At 45.9% G+C, this 17669-nt stretch overlaps 1 protein-coding gene across 1 annotated transcript in view; it reads right to left on the bottom strand.

Annotated features, from left to right (window-relative positions):
• Positions 1 to 17669, bottom strand: part of znf704 (zinc finger protein 704) — a 35643-nt gene extending 17974 nt beyond the window's left edge. Inside the window, exons 1-2 of the mRNA XM_086137069.1 lie at positions 16794 to 17669; positions 12319 to 12491 (exon numbers count right to left, since the gene is read on the bottom strand). Of these exons, the coding sequence (XP_085993195.1) occupies positions 12319 to 12491; positions 16794 to 17060 (440 nt within the window). The 5' untranslated portion in view covers positions 17061 to 17669. The remainder of the gene's footprint in view (positions 1 to 12318; positions 12492 to 16793) is intronic.

Genomic DNA, 17669 nt, shown 5'->3' on the forward strand with positions numbered 1-17669 from the left:
TTATCCTTTCGACCGCAAGGGGGATGCTCCGACGATTGCGGTTTACCGTCCGGAGTGTGGAGAGCAGACAATTTTTAGACCATTTTTTCTAGGTCCCTCCCCATCTCAGGGGTGAGCAGTGTGGAGCTGCTCAGTCACAATGGAAGCTGCCGAAGAGATGCGCTGCTCCATCCCGCAGTGTCAACGACCATCACTCCATTGCCGCCTGTGTGCATGGTTTGGCTAGGCACTCCCAGCCACATCCTTGGCCTGTGCCCACCGCCATTCCACATCGCCACAGGACTTTGGGGGATTAGGGGGATGCAGGGTGGGGGATTGGGTGTGGGGTTGGGGCAAGAAGCTTGCGCAGAGGTTCGGATTAAGGTGAGGGTGTGGGCGCGCAGTCCTCACTCCCACCATCTTCACTCCTGCCAGGTGGTTTCCGGTGGCATGAGGGTACCCATGACGACCTTCTCCTGGCAAGAGTTGCAGGGGGCTGCCGGTAGTCCGGTCTGTTGGACTCCGCCTGTGCCTGCCCCCAGGTGCCGGTTTGGGATCACTCTTTGTCTGGCCTCTACCCTTCGACCTGTTCGGCTTGGGTGACCCTGCCAGGAGTGCGGGACTCCTGCCGACATAGCTCTAGGGGTCATGGAGACGCGCAAAGTGCCTCACCACGATAAGGTGGTGATCCCATCGAGGCACCGCACACACACACACACACACACACACGCACACACACACGCACACACGCCTAGTAACCCCCTCAAGCAAGCCAGATAAAGGGGAAATGATCTTGTGCTCACTTCATTGCGCTTTACCTTGAGATGATTGACGCGCGCAGATACTTCAGAAGCCGTGCGCGCCCTACATTTTCCACTATACATTGGGGTGTTTTCACGCTACCTCCGATGGGGCAAATAAAGACGCGTAGATGGCCTATATGTGGCGTGGCGGAGGTTTTCCTTGGCCGTTTGCCTCTGGCACGAGAGGGCACACGTACGCATAGGATGGGAGGCTCTCCTCTTTGTCCACTCGAGCAGCAGGTAATGGAAAAACAAGCACCCCCCCCCCCCCCCCACCCGGTGAAATTGCACACGGGCACCACGTCCGACGAGGTACGCGTCGCTACGCCGCGTCAAACAAAGGCGGCGGAGTTGACAATCATGGCGACCTATAGCGCAAATCATCAGTAAATAATACCCCCCCCCCGTCAACTGGCTTTCATTTAGGAGGAGGAGGGCTCCCATCTATATGATGCGGCGGCAAGCAAAACAAAGAGAAGAGGCTCAGTGAAGCGAGCAAATGTAGAGGCTAAACGTGCTCGGCTCCGGAGGTAAATATGAGAGGAAGTGCCACCCCCGCCCCGCCCGCTCCCGCTCTCTCCCGTCCTTTGTCCTCCATGGCTTGATGTAAAGGAATGAGCAGCAAAGTAGCAGCTAAGACATTCAACGGGGGGTGGTGGGGGGGGGGGGTGTAGTCCGCCTTCAAAACAGACTGAAAATGGTGCCATAGGAATGCCAGTCCAGTCACCTCAACCCCCCCACCACCCCCCTGCCTAATTTGCATTTGTGTGGGTCCTTTACATACACGACTCACAAATTGTAACCTTCTCTAAAGCTTTTGAATGCACACGTGCAACTGTTTAAATGTTTCAGTACTTTTTGAACAAGTTGCCGCTCTCTAACGAGGAGCTTAAGCGGCAAAATTCACAACGACTTCGAATCGACCAAAAAATGTCCTGGTGTTTCAACAGTCGTCCTCATCATGCTGTTCACATTTTGACATCATGAGACCAATATGGCCCCCAACAAAGGATCAAAAGTATTCCACCTCTAAAACTTTCCTTGTCCTATTTGGGGGAACATTTGGACATATTGCACGTATTCCGCAAATTGGTGAGCCTTGGCTATGCACATAACCGAGGCTGGCCAATGTGTGACTTTTCCATTCGCCATTCATTGTGATGGGGGGGACGCTCCAGCCGCCACTACCTGCCGATTACGGCGCGCGCACGCGCACACGCACACGCACACTCAGCCTTTTATCAGTGCCACTCTCAATTTTAAACACCTCGGCTGTACGTTAAGCATGGTGATGCACACGTGAGTCCAGTCGCTCATCTCCCAGGAGGACCGTTGCAGCCCTGGAGGAGGGGGGGGGGGGGGCCCTTTCCCAATTACACTTCCTGACGTGTGTGTGTGTGTGTGTGTGTGTGTGCGTGTGTTTGCTGAAGGTGCTCATGAAATCCTGTGGAGATTGAGCCGATGGAGGGAGCGTTAGAAAAGGCCTATCAGCGGCTGCCATCGCCTGCGGGCAGGACAAAGGAGCCTAAAGGCCTTTGACCCCCCAGCCCCCCCACCCTCAGTGGCACCTACCACGAGCCCCAATTCCCTCCACTTTTCTCTCTTTCGCTTGAGTCCCGTTTATGTGCTGTTGTTGACCTTTGTCAGCCAGCCTTTGTGTTGCCTTTTATCATGGAAGGGCTGTGAAACAACAATTTCCCAACGAGCGTTCCGAAGCTAAACACTTTTTGGGGTTCAGTGTGTACAGAGAAAGCCCCCCCCCCCTCCATCTTTATTCCGTGTCCAAGGACAACGTCAACCTGCCAAGTTTTCACGTTAACCACGTCATTGATAATTGCCTAGAAATGCCACATGATGGCGCCAAAGCACTTTTTTCCCTATTGGAAAGGATATGGCTTGATTAATTGAAGCTCCTGGAATTCATGATGGTTACCCTGCCCCTGACTGCCACCGATGTACAGTATACGTATATTTATATATACACACACACGCACATATACATTATATATATATATATATATATATATATAAAAAACATATATAAAAACATTTAAGCTGCTTCACGCACACCCACACACACACAAACACACACAGTCCTACTTCGGTTTTCGACCGTAATCCGTTCCAGAAGGCTGAAACTATTTTACTAGCCCATGATTAGGGACTAATACACGATGCAGAAAAAACATGAAAACAATCAGATTTGCATAAATCACAACAAACACGTCTACTCACAATGAAGCGTCACTTCCTAGTGTAAGGAAGCCAAGAGGAGTCAAGTGGCGTATTCGGGTTTGCTCAGTTTGGTCAAAAAACGGTTTTCGGTCGTAATCCGAGGCGTAAAAATTTCAAATTTTCTGGTCGAAAACCGATTTGGTCGAGAACAGAGATGTTTGAAAACCGAGGTTTGACTCCCCGTCCAAAACAAATGGGTGTTTTGTTGTTTTCACATTTTATTGTAACAGTGGGTAACTAACTACTACGAAGAAGAAACCACGCTCACTGTTTTGCATTTACATTCTCTTTTTTTTTTTTTGCCTTTTTAGCAGACTACAAGTGCTTTTACATACAAATAGCTACCGTAATTGTGACCTAACTACTGCATTAGTGTTGATTACATCACATGGAGCTCTGGTCATAAAGTCGAGAGAGAGAGAGAGAGAGAGAGAGAGAAAAGTTAATGGATCTCCGATGCTAACCGCTAACGGCGCTGTTCCGTTTCTCGAACGAAAACAGAGGCCTCTTTGACGGGCCGAGAGGGAGCCGGTGATGGTAAACACATTCATTTTGGGCCTGCGGCCTGTCAGAGCCAGCACACGCACACAAAGTCACACAAAAGTTGGGATGCGAGCCCTCAGGTTTGGCAGGACATCACATTGCCGCGACAATCCAAACCCCAGAGACGACTCTGCACAGGCAGTGTCCTCATCCAATTGGAGTCAAGTTCAACGAGCGCAGCCTGAATCAAAACAAAAACAATCACGGCGGCGGCTGATTAGGTGACCGCAAGTCCGTATCGGCTATGACTGAGCCTGAATGACGATGGGGCGTGAAGTTTGGAAGTGTAACCCTACAATGTTCGCCATTTCACTATATCTTTTTTTTTTCCAGAGTGATACAACTTCCAAGATTTTCAGAGTTACAAAATACGACTTGGTCAGTTTTTCACTTTCTGTTGTGAGAAAAAAAAAGTGACTTACAAGTGAGCTACTGAACCTCCACCAACAGATGGTGGCAGTGAATTTCACAACATCTGGCCACAATCAGTTCACATGGTTAGCTTGTTTTGTTTCCATTTTTTGGGTGCAGGTTTCACCAGATTTCCTTCTTTTGAAAGGGAGTCCTTAAAATCATGAAAAATGGGAGGCGGGCGGTGTACGTGTGGACTGGGTATGGAGTAGTACTAAAGCAGGAGTAGGGAAAAAAAAGGTCTGAGGCCAGCCAAATGTGTTAAAATTAATTCGAAGTTGCTAACTAACCTGCCCATGAAAAGAGAAGCTCCTGAAAATGGGGAAATTGTGGCCAAAAAAACAAAAAACAAACAACCCTCCCCCCCAGTTCATATTAAGTTCACTTAAAGTCAAAGACTAAAAGTGGAGCAAGTAAGGGGAAAAAAATGTACATTCAAGTTTATTATGCTACTACAGTGAAATTCCTCTACAACGAAACCATGTTTGCAGCAACATATTTTTCACAACAGGGGGGTTTTCACTGCAGCAAATTTGATCTCAGATGTAAACACACACACACACAAACGTATGTGTACGCTTTATTTTTCTTCTAATAGTGCATAAATATGAGCATACACTTATTTGACATTTCATACAGTCAGTGTAGAAAGAAAAAAAACGGGAAAGAAATTGCGAAATTTACGATCACCATTCACTTTCACTTACATCAATTTCTTGGATAATGTCTTTTATTTTGTTTCCTCCGTCTTTCATTTTGATCACTTTTACCCTCTCTTCCAGCGTCAGAGCTCTTCTTGTCTTAGCTGCTTGACATCCAAAGGTCCGTTTTGTAACCATTTTAGCAAAGCAACGTTCTTGCTGCATCTGAAACTAACAATAACAAATACTTCTTGGACTACTGCGCATGTGTAAACCAGTGTGGTGGTTGCTGTTGCCGTTTCCGAACGAAGCAGTAGAGGTCGCTGTTGGATTAGACTTCGTTGTAGTGAATCTCGTCGCGAGGCAAAAGAAAAAGATTTCATATAACGCAACTGGGTTTTTTCGTTGTACGGGGGGCAGGAAAGTGGGAATGGTGTTAATGCATGAAGATGTTTTCACACTAGAGGGTATTTTCACCCATGTAGGTTTCATTGTAGAGGCGTTTCACTGTAGATGTTTTGTACAGTACAGTACATTATAGAGCTTTGGTATGACTAAAAACACTTCAGATTTTTTTTTTTTGTGGGTCTGGAACAAATTAATGACATTTCCAATCATTTTACTGGGGAAATTTCATTTAAGATACAAGTGATTTGAGTTATGAGTATGACCAAGAAACAAATTAAACTCACCAGTCAATGTTCTAACTGTATTTACACTTCACTTACGTGTGGGAAAGGAGAGCCACAGTCACGGCTGTGTTTTCCCCATGCTTATTGACCACCGAGAGGACAAAAGAAAATTATAAAACACACTTAGAGCACACTCACTGCTGTCAGCCGCTGCTCCGGCGATAAACAGAGCTCACTGTAACATTCTATCCTCATACGAGGCGAAGCGTCGGGGAGGATTTGGTGCCCCCGCAATTTGCTCAGCGCGAAGATAACAGGAATGATCCTCCCCCCCCACGCGTTTGTCTTTTGGTAGCAGGTAAAAGCGGCGCGGCTAATGACCGATGTCTGCGACGAACAATAAGATGAGCAACAATGGGATGGAAGCGCTATTAGCCACCGAGTCAAAGCAATTATTTGATTTAGCGGTGCCGTGGAAACAGACATAATACGCTCATTGAGGTCCCGTTGTTGCCGGGGTATAACCTTTGTTCAATCTACGGGGAATTTTTTTTTTCTAAGGAAATCAACATTTTGATCCAAGTTGTCAGCGTAGCTTGTATGATCGTGCCCTCAAAAGGACGCAGCAAGCAGTCATGAATATGTACAACAATGGCAACAAAAATGAGTACACCCCTCGGTGCGATTTCTGATATGATATAAAATATTTACAAAAAACACAGTAGGTAAAAACCAAATGAGGGGAGTTTTACCTCACTTTGAAAGTGTAGATGTAAAAATAAGTGCTCGGTTAGCATGCAATGATTAATTGCCTAATAGGATGTAAAATAGTTAGATGACAAAAATAGCCGAAGCAAAATCTCAGCCGTATGCAAGCGTCCATAAAAGACAAGCAAAGGTTAGCAAATGAACAGCCAGCCAACCACACACTCTCATTTGCTGACACCCATATCGGTCACGAGGCCCCGCCTTTTAAAGCCGTACACACACAAAGTTACAGACTTCCCAGTCGGACGTGAGGATGGCACCCGCAAGTGGACAAAATAATATCCGAATCTCACATCCACTGTATCGTGTGTTCATCATGAAAAATCATATTTCATAAATGGAATAATCACTAGAATACTCAATTCTGAAAATATTCGATAGTTGCAGACAGTGTAAAAAAAACAAAACACTGAAGCCAATCGGTTGTATGCCTGCTGCACTGAGTTCCCGATTGGAAGTGACTTTTTCCTGTTCACAGTTTTGGTTAAATTCAGAACTGTACAAACTCAGCTTAAGACATAATCCATGCTCATAAAGTTTCTCCATCATCATCATCATCATCATGACGAGAAGTTGGACTTTGTTTCTTTGTTACGTTGCTATACGCTACATCTGGCCAAGTGCTGGAGCAAGCTCGCAAGTCTGGCAGATGACAGATTAGCCTCTAAAATTCCTGCCTGAGCTTTTTTTTTTTTTTTTTGTATTTACGGTTCTGGTCAGCTGCCTGCTCATGAGGAAAAGACACCAAAGACACCAAAGGCAGCCTCTTGCGGGATTGTAAAAAGGAGATTCTCGCTCTTGTCTTTCTTCGGGCGAGATTTATGTAACATCAGAGGCAGAACAGATGCTCATTTGATGTGGAGACCAACAAATGGAAAACTTTCAATTAATAGCTCACCAGGACATCTGTTGCGTGCTTTTTAACTCAACGTCTGCGTTATTAACGACAGGGCGTGGATGGGAATCCGATTATCAAACTTTGATGAAATTCCGCTTTCAGCAAACGCATCAAGCATCGACGCTCGCCCAATTGCTCACAAAGGTGAAATTAAACGGCAGAGTTGCCGCCGAGTCGAGCGCATTACCTTCTCCCCTTGTGCGCCAAAAGATATTGGTCGCATCTGGAGAAGCAGACGGCAAATGAAAAGGAGAGTCTGATGCTCCACGTGATCGCACTCGCCCTATTCGAATGAAATGTACAATTTCAACAAACACATTTGAGGGGGAGGGGGGGTTGGGAATTAAATCTATAAAAAAAAAGAGGAATATTATCCTGCGTTACTTTGCATTTTAGGGAGCACATCACAAAGCCCGCCAACTAAATTCTGTTACCACAGCTGTGACAACCCAATTTTGTCGTGATTTTTTTTTTCAGTTGGACTCACTAATACAGTAGTGAACTCAGAGTTGCAGGAAAGAAATAATAATAATAATGATAATAATAATAATAACAATGTTTAAAAAAAACACTTTCTGGCCATAAATATAAAACAATCAAATGAAACACAGGAAGGACTGCAGTAACTTCGCTGGGATTCTTAAGAGCGCAAGCTAGCTTGCTGTCCAAAAAACATCGTTTTGTCAGTTTCGAAGAACCTAAAAGGTGTTCTTATTCTTGTTGAACTGTGGCATACCCTTAAAATGTTCATTCAAACGAAACTAAATAAACACTCTCTAAATTGCATAAAGTAACTGTGCAACTTAGGGATATGGCAAGTTGATCAATTTTTTGGCTAAGGTCAGGTCAAAGTCCTCTCTGCGGATTTATAAAGGAAGGCCGCCGCTACGTCCAACGCCTCATTAGCGCGTTGGTTTTGGCCGCAAATTGCGACAGTGGCAGCCGTCAATTCGGCCCGCCTCGTGGAACTATAAACGTCGCCGTCTGCGCCGTCGATGCACGCCTGTCCATAGAATCAATTAGAGCCTATTCTCCGGGCGCAGCACTTTGAGTTGGCGCTCCATTAAAGCCCGCAACTATGGATTAGCGCGAGGGGAGCCGGTATCGCGTCAACGCAGGCCCGATGCGATATGCATTATAGATAGCGAGCGGGCAATGATAACACGCGGAGCCTCACTCACAGATACAAGTAGGGCAAATTAGCATATCGGTGATGTTCTTCTCTTGGATTGATTCATGCCGCCGCTGCTGACAGGACGCGAAAATGCAGTCAAGAAAAGACCTGGTCAATTTGTCTCCTAAGAACCAGCGCCATGTTTTTTTTTAAAGGCACGACGCCACAAGGACACTTTTTTTTTTTTTTTTTCAGTTAAAACCGGCCCGTTATGTTCCTCAAAACCGTGAAATTGTCCCAATTGGCACCTCGTGCCGTACACGGCAGGGTGTGAGGGGGCCGGGCAAATTAAGTTTAACGCAGAGATTTGCAGCGGCCCGCACGACCGACGGCTCTCAAGCCAAGCGTCGGCAAATCCATGCTCGCTGACATTCAGCGCGCGTAATTAAAAGCAACCATTTGCATATCGACTTGAACTCGTGACTCCTTTTCGTCAGCATTGCAGGTGAACTTTGTCACAGAGACGCTGCAACCAATTCGCACAGGCCCGTGTTTTGTCGGTACGCCGTATGGTTGTGAAAATTAGACCGATGGTTATAAAATGCACCAGAATCGATTAATAACGGATGCATATGTCAATCTAATTAAATACTCTCATAGCAACATTCATCGGAAGGGGCATGAAAATGTGTTTACGACAAAGTCAGATTTGCGACTCTCTCGCTCCAGAATTCTCCGTGAGTAAATATTTGAAGGCTTGGGTTTCACCGAATATAACCCTGAGCATTTTGGCTCTGGACTTTATAGTCAGCGCTCAACTATTTTGGACGCGGCGGGGCCATTAATCTTCCTCCTCAACGAGGGGATCGCAGGCTAGCGATCTGGTGGCGTGGCTAACGACCGTTGTGGTTTTCCAGCCTTGAACCAAAAAAACGCTTCCTTTGGAGCCATCATCTAAATTTCCTTCTGCGAGGCACTTGTCCCTGGCGGAGGTCCGTGAAGATGGAGGATGCCAAATGATACAATATTGAAGTCATCGACAAAGACTGCCTGGAGGAAAACTTTCACACGCATCGTTGCGCCACAAGAGCCTTTTGTTTGGCGCCTTGATTATTTCCCGATGCAGAAAGGTCTGATTTTTATTTATTTAATTTTTAAATACTCGCCGTTACGCCGAGGCACTAAAGGCAGAAATGTGGGAATATGATCATACAACAACGCAGAGGGCCCATGACTGTAATTAGATAATGACGCTCTAATTTTAGAGCTTTTCCACCGGTTGCGCAGAATTAACATGGGGATTCTTCTGCTGCGCGAGATGATCGTAGACGGGAAACTCAAGTTGCGGACAGTGGATGAAGCCATGCGGTTGAAATCTTTGAAAATCCGGCACACTTTATCCCTAAAATGATTCAGTTTGGCAACTTTAAAAAAATAATACCGCCATAAGAACAGAACACTAATCTAAGCAGGCTAGCTACAGCAAGTTATGCTAATGTTGTTGATACAAAACTCTCGCCTGGTAAGGACGCACACTCCAAACATTTGCGGCGTATAAATGAAAAGCACATTTTGGTTATTTTTAGCCACACTCCGATTGTATCGGATGTCGGAAAAGTTAACGAAGGAGAAAATAGTTTCGGGGTGGGGGGAGACAAGCTTGTCCTTTAATCCATTCAGAACGCGGAGGCTTGGAGATAGCGATCGGTACGGGAAAACCGCTTTTCTTTGGCAAATGCTGGCTGCAGCTGGCTTTTGTTGTGCATTTTCCTTGCCGCGTGGTTCTGCGTGAACGGTACAAACATGGAATAGAAGGCTTGAGGTCACACCAGAGGTGCTGCAGCCTACTGTTACGTCTCCGATGTTACAATTTCACACGAGACTCTGCGTGAAAGGTCAAGGCCGTCTTTTTTTCCCCCGTGTTACTGTTGTGCGTGAAAGGTACCAAAAGTCGACCCGCTAATTTCTGTGAAGTGGAACAGAGGCACGACGCGGCTCGTCCTGCATTTCTGATTCGTTCCCAACAACTCCGGAGGATCTTGTTTTGGAGCAGAACAACTGGAGCTTGTACTTCATTTCCCCTTTCTAGCAATTAGTCGCCGCAAAACCATTTGTCAAAAGGCTAAAGCGCTGTCGAGCCCTGCTCGGCTCCGGTTACAATTGACTCTTTCCTGCGTGTTGGGAAAACATAGTGAGCCCCTTTGCTTTGGAGTGAGAAGCTGGAAGGCATGAATAAAAAGAAAGACGCTGATAAATGTGTCTGAAACAAATCAGAAATGTGCCACAATGACCACTTTCCGCACGGCCACACGCAGCAACTTTCATATAAATATTTCGAAGGGGGCGTTTGGGAGTTGGATGTCACCTTCAAAGGCTCACTGCATATCCTCCTGAAGCCTTATATTTCTCAAACCTCCACCCGTGTCTTTTTTTTTTTTTTCAGCGCAGGCGAGATATTCAGGATGTCTAGCGCGTAGCTAACGAGTTAGCCGGAGGGCCGGACATTTTCTCACTAAATCACCGGCAAGAAACTTTTTGGAGAGCACAATTAACAACCCCAAAGTCAGGATTCTCCAGGGAGCCGGTAGTGAAAAATGAAAAGGGGGGGGGGGGGGGGGGGACAAAATCCCCTGACATTTTCCCCCTCCATCAGTCACCTTTTTTTTCTCCTTGTTAACAAGCCCCCTTTCGTCTCCTTACCCACTCGCCTCCATTATAGATAAATGTGAGTGTGTGGTCGCAGATGGGCAACGGACGGAGATCCGAGGGCTCTTTAATCTCACGGCAATAATGGTCGCGCTTGGGGTTCTATTCGCTGCTCAGGCAGTCAATTTCATTTATTTATTCATTTATTTTTACAATTGGGATCTTTTAGAATTTATGCCGGTGTAAGCTTTGAAGTGCCAGTCTCAAAAATAATGACATGTCAAGTGGGGGCAAATTGCTGCCCATTATTGCGGATCCTAAAACGCCATTGTGACGTGAAGAAGCCGTGCGCTCTGGTGATTGCCGCTGAAGTTAACGTATGGTAAGACACCAACCAGACTTACTTTTATTTTTTTTCGTACTTTTGATAGAGTCTGCTGTTTTGGTTAGCAAATGGCCTCCGCAGTTAACGAGAGTGAGCAATAGCCAAAGGAGTGACGGAACGTAGCGCCTCTATGAAGGTTCGAGACAAAACACCGGGCAACTGATGGGAGCGAGGGGTTTTTTTGAGGCCCGGCCTTTACCGGAGGCGCTACAATGACATCATCCTCTCAACACACAAAAAGCGGCTGTGGCCACGCGGCGCACACAGTGATGAAAGTGGATGTCACGCGACAGTGACACAACTATGCCATAAACCTTTGCTGAACTTTGCTCTGATGAACTCCCTCCCAGTGAGACATCACACCCGCTGTCAACTTGCGTAAACACACACACACAAACCACACACAGTCAATCAGAACATTTTGGAGGTTTGAGATACATTTATGGTAAGTAATGATGGCGAACAAATTGTGCTTTCTGTGGCAGCTGTGCTTGTGCATCGAGTTATCCAAAGAAGTTGACAAAAAATTTTTTTCTTTCTTCGGGAACCGACCCCGGATAAAATTAGGTGACCATTTGCATTCTTTTTTTAGTGTGTGAATTTTTTTTAAGAGGTAATGGTTAAGCACGGCACTTGGGGGACCTACACTAGTTTCCTGTGAAGTGCGAAAGAACTTGTAGTGATGTTAAACCCAAACTAATCCTGAAAAAAGGGGTTGTCCACAAAGCAAACGATGCATCAGGGGCAGCTGCACACCTGCCCCGCGCTATCCAATTCTTTCAGGAATCACAAATAACCTACTTGTATTAGCTGTACAATAGGAATACGCTGTTAGCTTACCAGGGGCGGTGCTAGCAAGTTAAGCTAGCCCCTAATGGCTCCATTGAACTCAATGATAAGGCTCTGCAGCTATCGGTGTAGTTTAGTTTTTACTTGGGATTTTGATCTTTTAAAAAAATGTAACGGCAATTTTCCAATCTTTGTGGGGCACCTGCGCAAGTGCCCCCACTTATCCTGAAAGGCTGACCGGAAATATCTTTGTTCCCACAAAAAATGAATAAATAAAGCTGGTAGGCAATTCACAGAACTGGATTTTTACTTTGCAGATGTATTTGAGTCTTTTAAGAAAGGTAATTATGGTGAACCAATGCACTTGGGGCACCTACACAAGTGCCCCAAATTATCCTGAGAGGTTGTGGGGAAATATTTTCTTTGTTTCTTTTTTTTGGGGGGGGGGGGGGCCAAAGCCAAATGAGTGTCTACCTGGCGTGGGGGACGTCGATGCTGGAGGAGACAACCTTGCGCTTCTGTTCCAGCAGGGACACCGACCGACAGGCGTCCATTCGTTTGCCGTTTGTCTCACGGTGGTCGCTCTCCGCCGCCGTCGTCTCAGGGCCGTCCGCCTTTTGCCCTTCTGGGCCTCCGTTAATGGAGCTCTGAGTGGGGGAAGAAACGGTCAGGACTGGATGCATCAAAGGATGTTAGTTAACGAGACTAGCAACATAAGCTAGCCCCTAGTGAGATACATTTATGGTAAGTAATGATGGCGAACAAATTGTGCTTGCTGTGGCAGCTGTGCTTGTGCATCGAGTTATCCAAAGAAGTTGACACACACTCACACCCTCCTTGGTTTGTTCGGCAGCGCGGGCATGTCGCCAAGTGCTCGTGAGTCTTGGACACATTCAATGGTAAAGAGTCAGAAATGACTCTGCCACACATTGAAATGTCACCGGCACGTTAGATTCACCGGAAGCAGAGCCATGCATTTGAAATGATGGCCTGTATACAGTACGTGCTGTTTTGTGAAGTTGGGTAAATCATCTTGCTCACATAAAAACAAACAGTCGGGTAGAAAAACAAACAAACATGCATAATAATTGATGAGGCGATTCACCGATCGTCAAGGATCATGTTTGCCGAGATGCAACAGGCAGAGTTTGAACATCAACACTGCACTCCACTAACAGAACGTAAAAAAATGATGACTTCAAAATGGATTCAATTCAAATGTATTACACGTAAAAACAACATTAAAAAACAGCTACATGAAAATAATAGATTCTCATGATTAAATGCAAACGTATTGTACTTAAAAGGTAACGAAAACTGAACCGGAGTGAAATGTGCTGTCGTGGATTGAAAGAAAAATTCAGTTTCAACACAGAATCCAGCGATTCTTTCACATGCCTCAAGAGGGAGCCCACGGACATCTTGAGGCAATTGTTGCACACTTTGCGAATTACTTTAGTGAAACAATTGTTTTAAGTCTTCTGGTTCTTCTTTTTTTTTTTCTTTTGAGGAATTGTTTTGAACATGGAAATGAAGTAAGACGGAAATTCATCAGGCTCTTTGGCTATGAATAAATAACATGAAAAACAAAAAGCATAATCACAGAAGATAAAACTAGCTCGACCAGGGGTCCCCAACCGCCGGTCCGCGGACTGGTACCGGTCCGCAGGGCTTTTGGTACCGGGCCGCACAGAAAGAACTTGCCTTAATTCCGTTTATTTCGGAAAACGAATGATGTTTTATTTTGAAAAATTACCGGATTCTCCGTTACATCCGTCTGTGTCACGCTTGACACGCCTCAAGCCACGCTTCTCCGTCACGTGACCGAATACGCTAAAAACAAAACGGCGGAGCTCGCAAAATGAGTAAGAAAACTGCTGAAGATCGCAAATGACGGCGGCCTTAAAAGTACGTTTGAGACAACTGGATTAAAGTTATGGCTGAATACTCTGAGATCGCCACAAGAGCACTGTTGCTATTTCCGACATCCTACCTGTGTGAGGCGGGGGTTTTCTGCAGCAACGGTGACTAAAACACAATTACAAAGTAGACTGGACATAAACCACACACTATTTGTCTCCTATTACCCCGAGATGGGACTGTCTGGTTGCAGAAAATCAAGCTCGGGGCTGTGGTGAGTCGTCATTTTCATGCACTTTGAATTTGCGTTGTATCGTATTTTGAAGGCATTAAACATTACCATCGCGATCAGAGTGTTGCGGCCAGATTAGATGCTCCTTGTGTTTATTATTATATTTCGAAAACACCACCGTTTTCATGCGGCTCATGCCATAGTATTTTGTTGTATCATTTCCGCCACACCTTAAATGCCGGTCCCTGAAAATATTGTCTGACATAAACCGGCCCGTAGGGCAAAAAAGGTTGGGGACCACTGAGCTAGTCAATAAATTCAATTGTATTTCATGAAAGCTCAAATTGATTCATTTGAATCAATTGTTTTCTTTCTTTTTTTTTGTATTATTCAAAATGCAAATGTGACTTGATATTTCAAACAATATACCTTTGTACAATATACCGGTCGTAATATTCAGAACATTACTTTGTTTAAAAATCCAAGAGAAATTTGCAGAGGAAAAACTCGAAATAAAAACATGCTTTTAAGAAGAAAAAAAAATCCTACGCGTTGTGGGAAGCAATACTAGCTGTTGTCAATGAAAGCTGCCTCATCCATTCCAGACTTGCCCACCATCCCATGCCAACAGTGATGCCTCTTTTGGCACGGTGCCAAATAGCAAACTGCCAACAAGTGGCTATGAACACACACACAAACACACACACTCACACCCTCCTTGGTTTGTTCGGCAGCGCGGGCATGTCGCCAAGCGCTCAGATTCCTCGGAGGATGCCACCCGCTGCCGACCTGGGGGTGCCCGCTTTGTTGGCCTGTGCAGCTGCGTCAAGGGGGGTCGGCGGCGTACCCTCACAAACAACAAAAACCCTCCATGTTTGAAATAGCAACACACGCACGCACACACGCACGCCTCTTCCTCATTTTAGGGCTTGTTTTCGAGCTCGGAGGGACACTTGTGACCATTGTGCATTGCTAACCCCCTTTGTGGACATTCTAAACGCGGGCTCGCATGTGCGCGCACACACACGCCCACACGGGCTATTTAGTTTTGAGGTTACAAACGTAAACACGACGAGGCTAAAGTTGAACAATTTGAGGTTTTAGGTCAAAATAAGCCTTGTAATTGCGCAATAGTATCAAAAATTGGTGAGACTTCAGCTCAGCGAGCCTCGCAAGGAGTGTGATTGGCAAACACCGAACAGGAAATGAAATGAATTCATTAACTTACGACAACATAAAAACGAGGGCGGTTCCATGAATTAACGTTCGCTGTAAATTCACACATTCTGTTTAATTTTACTGTGTATTCATTTGCCGTAAATACCCAAATGGTGTTTGATTGCATACATATTTATCTCTGGTATGAATTATTATTGTTTTTTTGTTTTTTTTTTTAAATCAAGCCATGCAAATCATTTGAAGGCCTAGGGAACGGGCCAATCAATCCACACGCCACCACAAGTGATCCTTTGTGACCACTAGGGGTCAGTATTGCTAAATTCCTTCAAGGGTGAGTAGTTTACTTGATCTTTATTTTTTGAACTTCTTATTAACATTTGTTTTACGGTTAAAACCCTTCAACTGTTTTTCCCTGTCCCTGGCGTTCACCTACACCGGGGCAATTCCAATCAAGACTCCTCAAACGCTGACTAGCAAGAAGTAACACACTGCTATGGACCTCCTGAAAATTGTTTGTGGACTTTTTGGCTTTTTTAAATGAATGGGTGGATGGCATGTTCGGCCAACTGTTGTAAGTGGTGGTGGTTGCACGTCCATTTTGGGTGAGTACATTTACTTTAAGTTGTACCCAAAATTCTTTTTTTTTTACCTGGACAAGTATTAAGAATGGTAACATGTGACATTAGACAAGTGACAACAGAACAGGCTTAAAATAGCACTGGTCTGTCTTGGGCATTGTTGTCATCGTGCCACGTTACACACAACAGCAACAAAACACGACCAGCCACTATTTAAAACGACGAATGGCCAGATGTGAAATGGAATGCTTGAAAGAACATATTTTGTTTACTCCTTTTTAAACATTTGTTTGACAATGAAGACAGTAAACGTGATGGAAGAGGACAAAATATGAAGGCGTGATTCGAATGTCCTGTGCTGCGTTACGTTTTTTCATCATGCCGGTTGGCAAAAGCAACAACAAAACAAAAGCAAGCTATGGTAAGAAGACAAAATGCGTGCCATTTTTATGTTGAAGGAAATCAAACATCGGTGCTCATGAATATGTGTCAAAATATAATCAGGACAAATGACAATTATTTACTGTGTGGAGTAGTTTGCATCATGCCACCATGCGACAAAAAGAAAGAGCACATGCAAACTATGGTTAGACTGCAAAACGCGTGCAATTTTTTATCAAATGGGATGACTGACATCGAACGATCGATTGCAATACCCACGAACAATTGTACAAATATAAGAAAGACAAGCTTAAAACAACAACGTCGTGTTGTGTATTGATTACATCACGCCACGTGACAAACACAACGCGTCGCCATCTGACGCTAAATTGGATGCTCGAAACTGAATAAGTAGTTGCCAATGTGAAAAAAAAATGTTAAAGTGCAGGACACCAGGAGTCCAAATGGCTGCTGTCGTTTGCCTGCCTCTGCTCAGCCGCCCACGAGAGCACATGAACACGGCGCAGGCCCCGCAGTGGAGCCCATTGTGCCACATTGCAGAATGTCTCCAAAATGTCATGACAGCACGCCTTTTTTGCCTGTCCCGTTTACTCGCCGTCGTTAATCACGCCCCGGGCACTGAAAGTCAAGGCATCCCGCGGAGGAAGCCCCGAAAACGGCCACAACACCCTCGACCGTCCCCCCTTCGTTTCACGTACCTTCAAGCTGGACTTGAGCGTCCCCTTCGCGTGGTTCAAGCCGGCAGCGGCTATCTCGTCCTCGGCGAACTCCTTCAGGCTGCCGTCCGGCAGAAGCACCGTGTAGACGCTGCTAGTGTTTCCGCCGCGCCGGGCCCCCGCGTCCCCGCTGCTCTCCTGCTTGACAGCCTGGACCACTCCGGTCACCGGAGCGCCATCGCCGGTCGGGCTCGGCGCGTACACTCGGCTGCCGAGGATGGAGCGCTTCACCAGGCGTCGGGTGTGCATCTCTACGCGGGTGTCCAAAGCGAATTTACCGGAGGAGGGGAGGGATTTTTATTTATTTATTTTTACAGCATGAAGCTGTTGGACTGGTAAACAACGTCAAGGGGCGGCAGCAGCGGGTGCCCTGACAAAACGTCCGGAAGGGGGAACATACTCGATGGGCTCGACACTCGAACGGACGCCGTCGTCGTCTTCGCCGACTTCCGCGGTGAAGACAAGACAAACAATTCTCTCCACGTCCAAAACCCGCTGCCAATCTTGCTCCTGCTTGTTTTTTTTTTTTCGTTTCTTCGACCTGTTTGTTTTCGCTGCCTGCCTCGCTAGCTGGGAGAGAAGTCGGACAGAAAACGCGGAGCTGGCCTAGCCGCCATGTTACGTTTACACGATGGAGCAAAATGGCGTCAAGCCGGTCGACCAAGCTTCTTCTCGTCGACGACTTCGCTTCAATTGTCACGTTTAAACCTTTCTACTCGACGCCATTCGCTGTCGTGCACCCGCAGAAAGTGAAATTAGTTGAAAACACGCGTTTTCAAGGGATCCGCGTCCAGTTGCGGAATGCTCCAGTACGGACTCTGATCAAGCCCCAACCGGCGGAATGCTGCACGTAAACAT

The sequence above is a fragment of the Hippocampus guttulatus genome, chromosome 18 (assembly GCF_054856545.1).
Source record: "Hippocampus guttulatus isolate MCC_2025c chromosome 18, RoL_Hgut_1.0, whole genome shotgun sequence".
NCBI classification, from domain to species: domain Eukaryota; kingdom Metazoa; phylum Chordata; class Actinopteri; order Syngnathiformes; family Syngnathidae; genus Hippocampus; species Hippocampus guttulatus.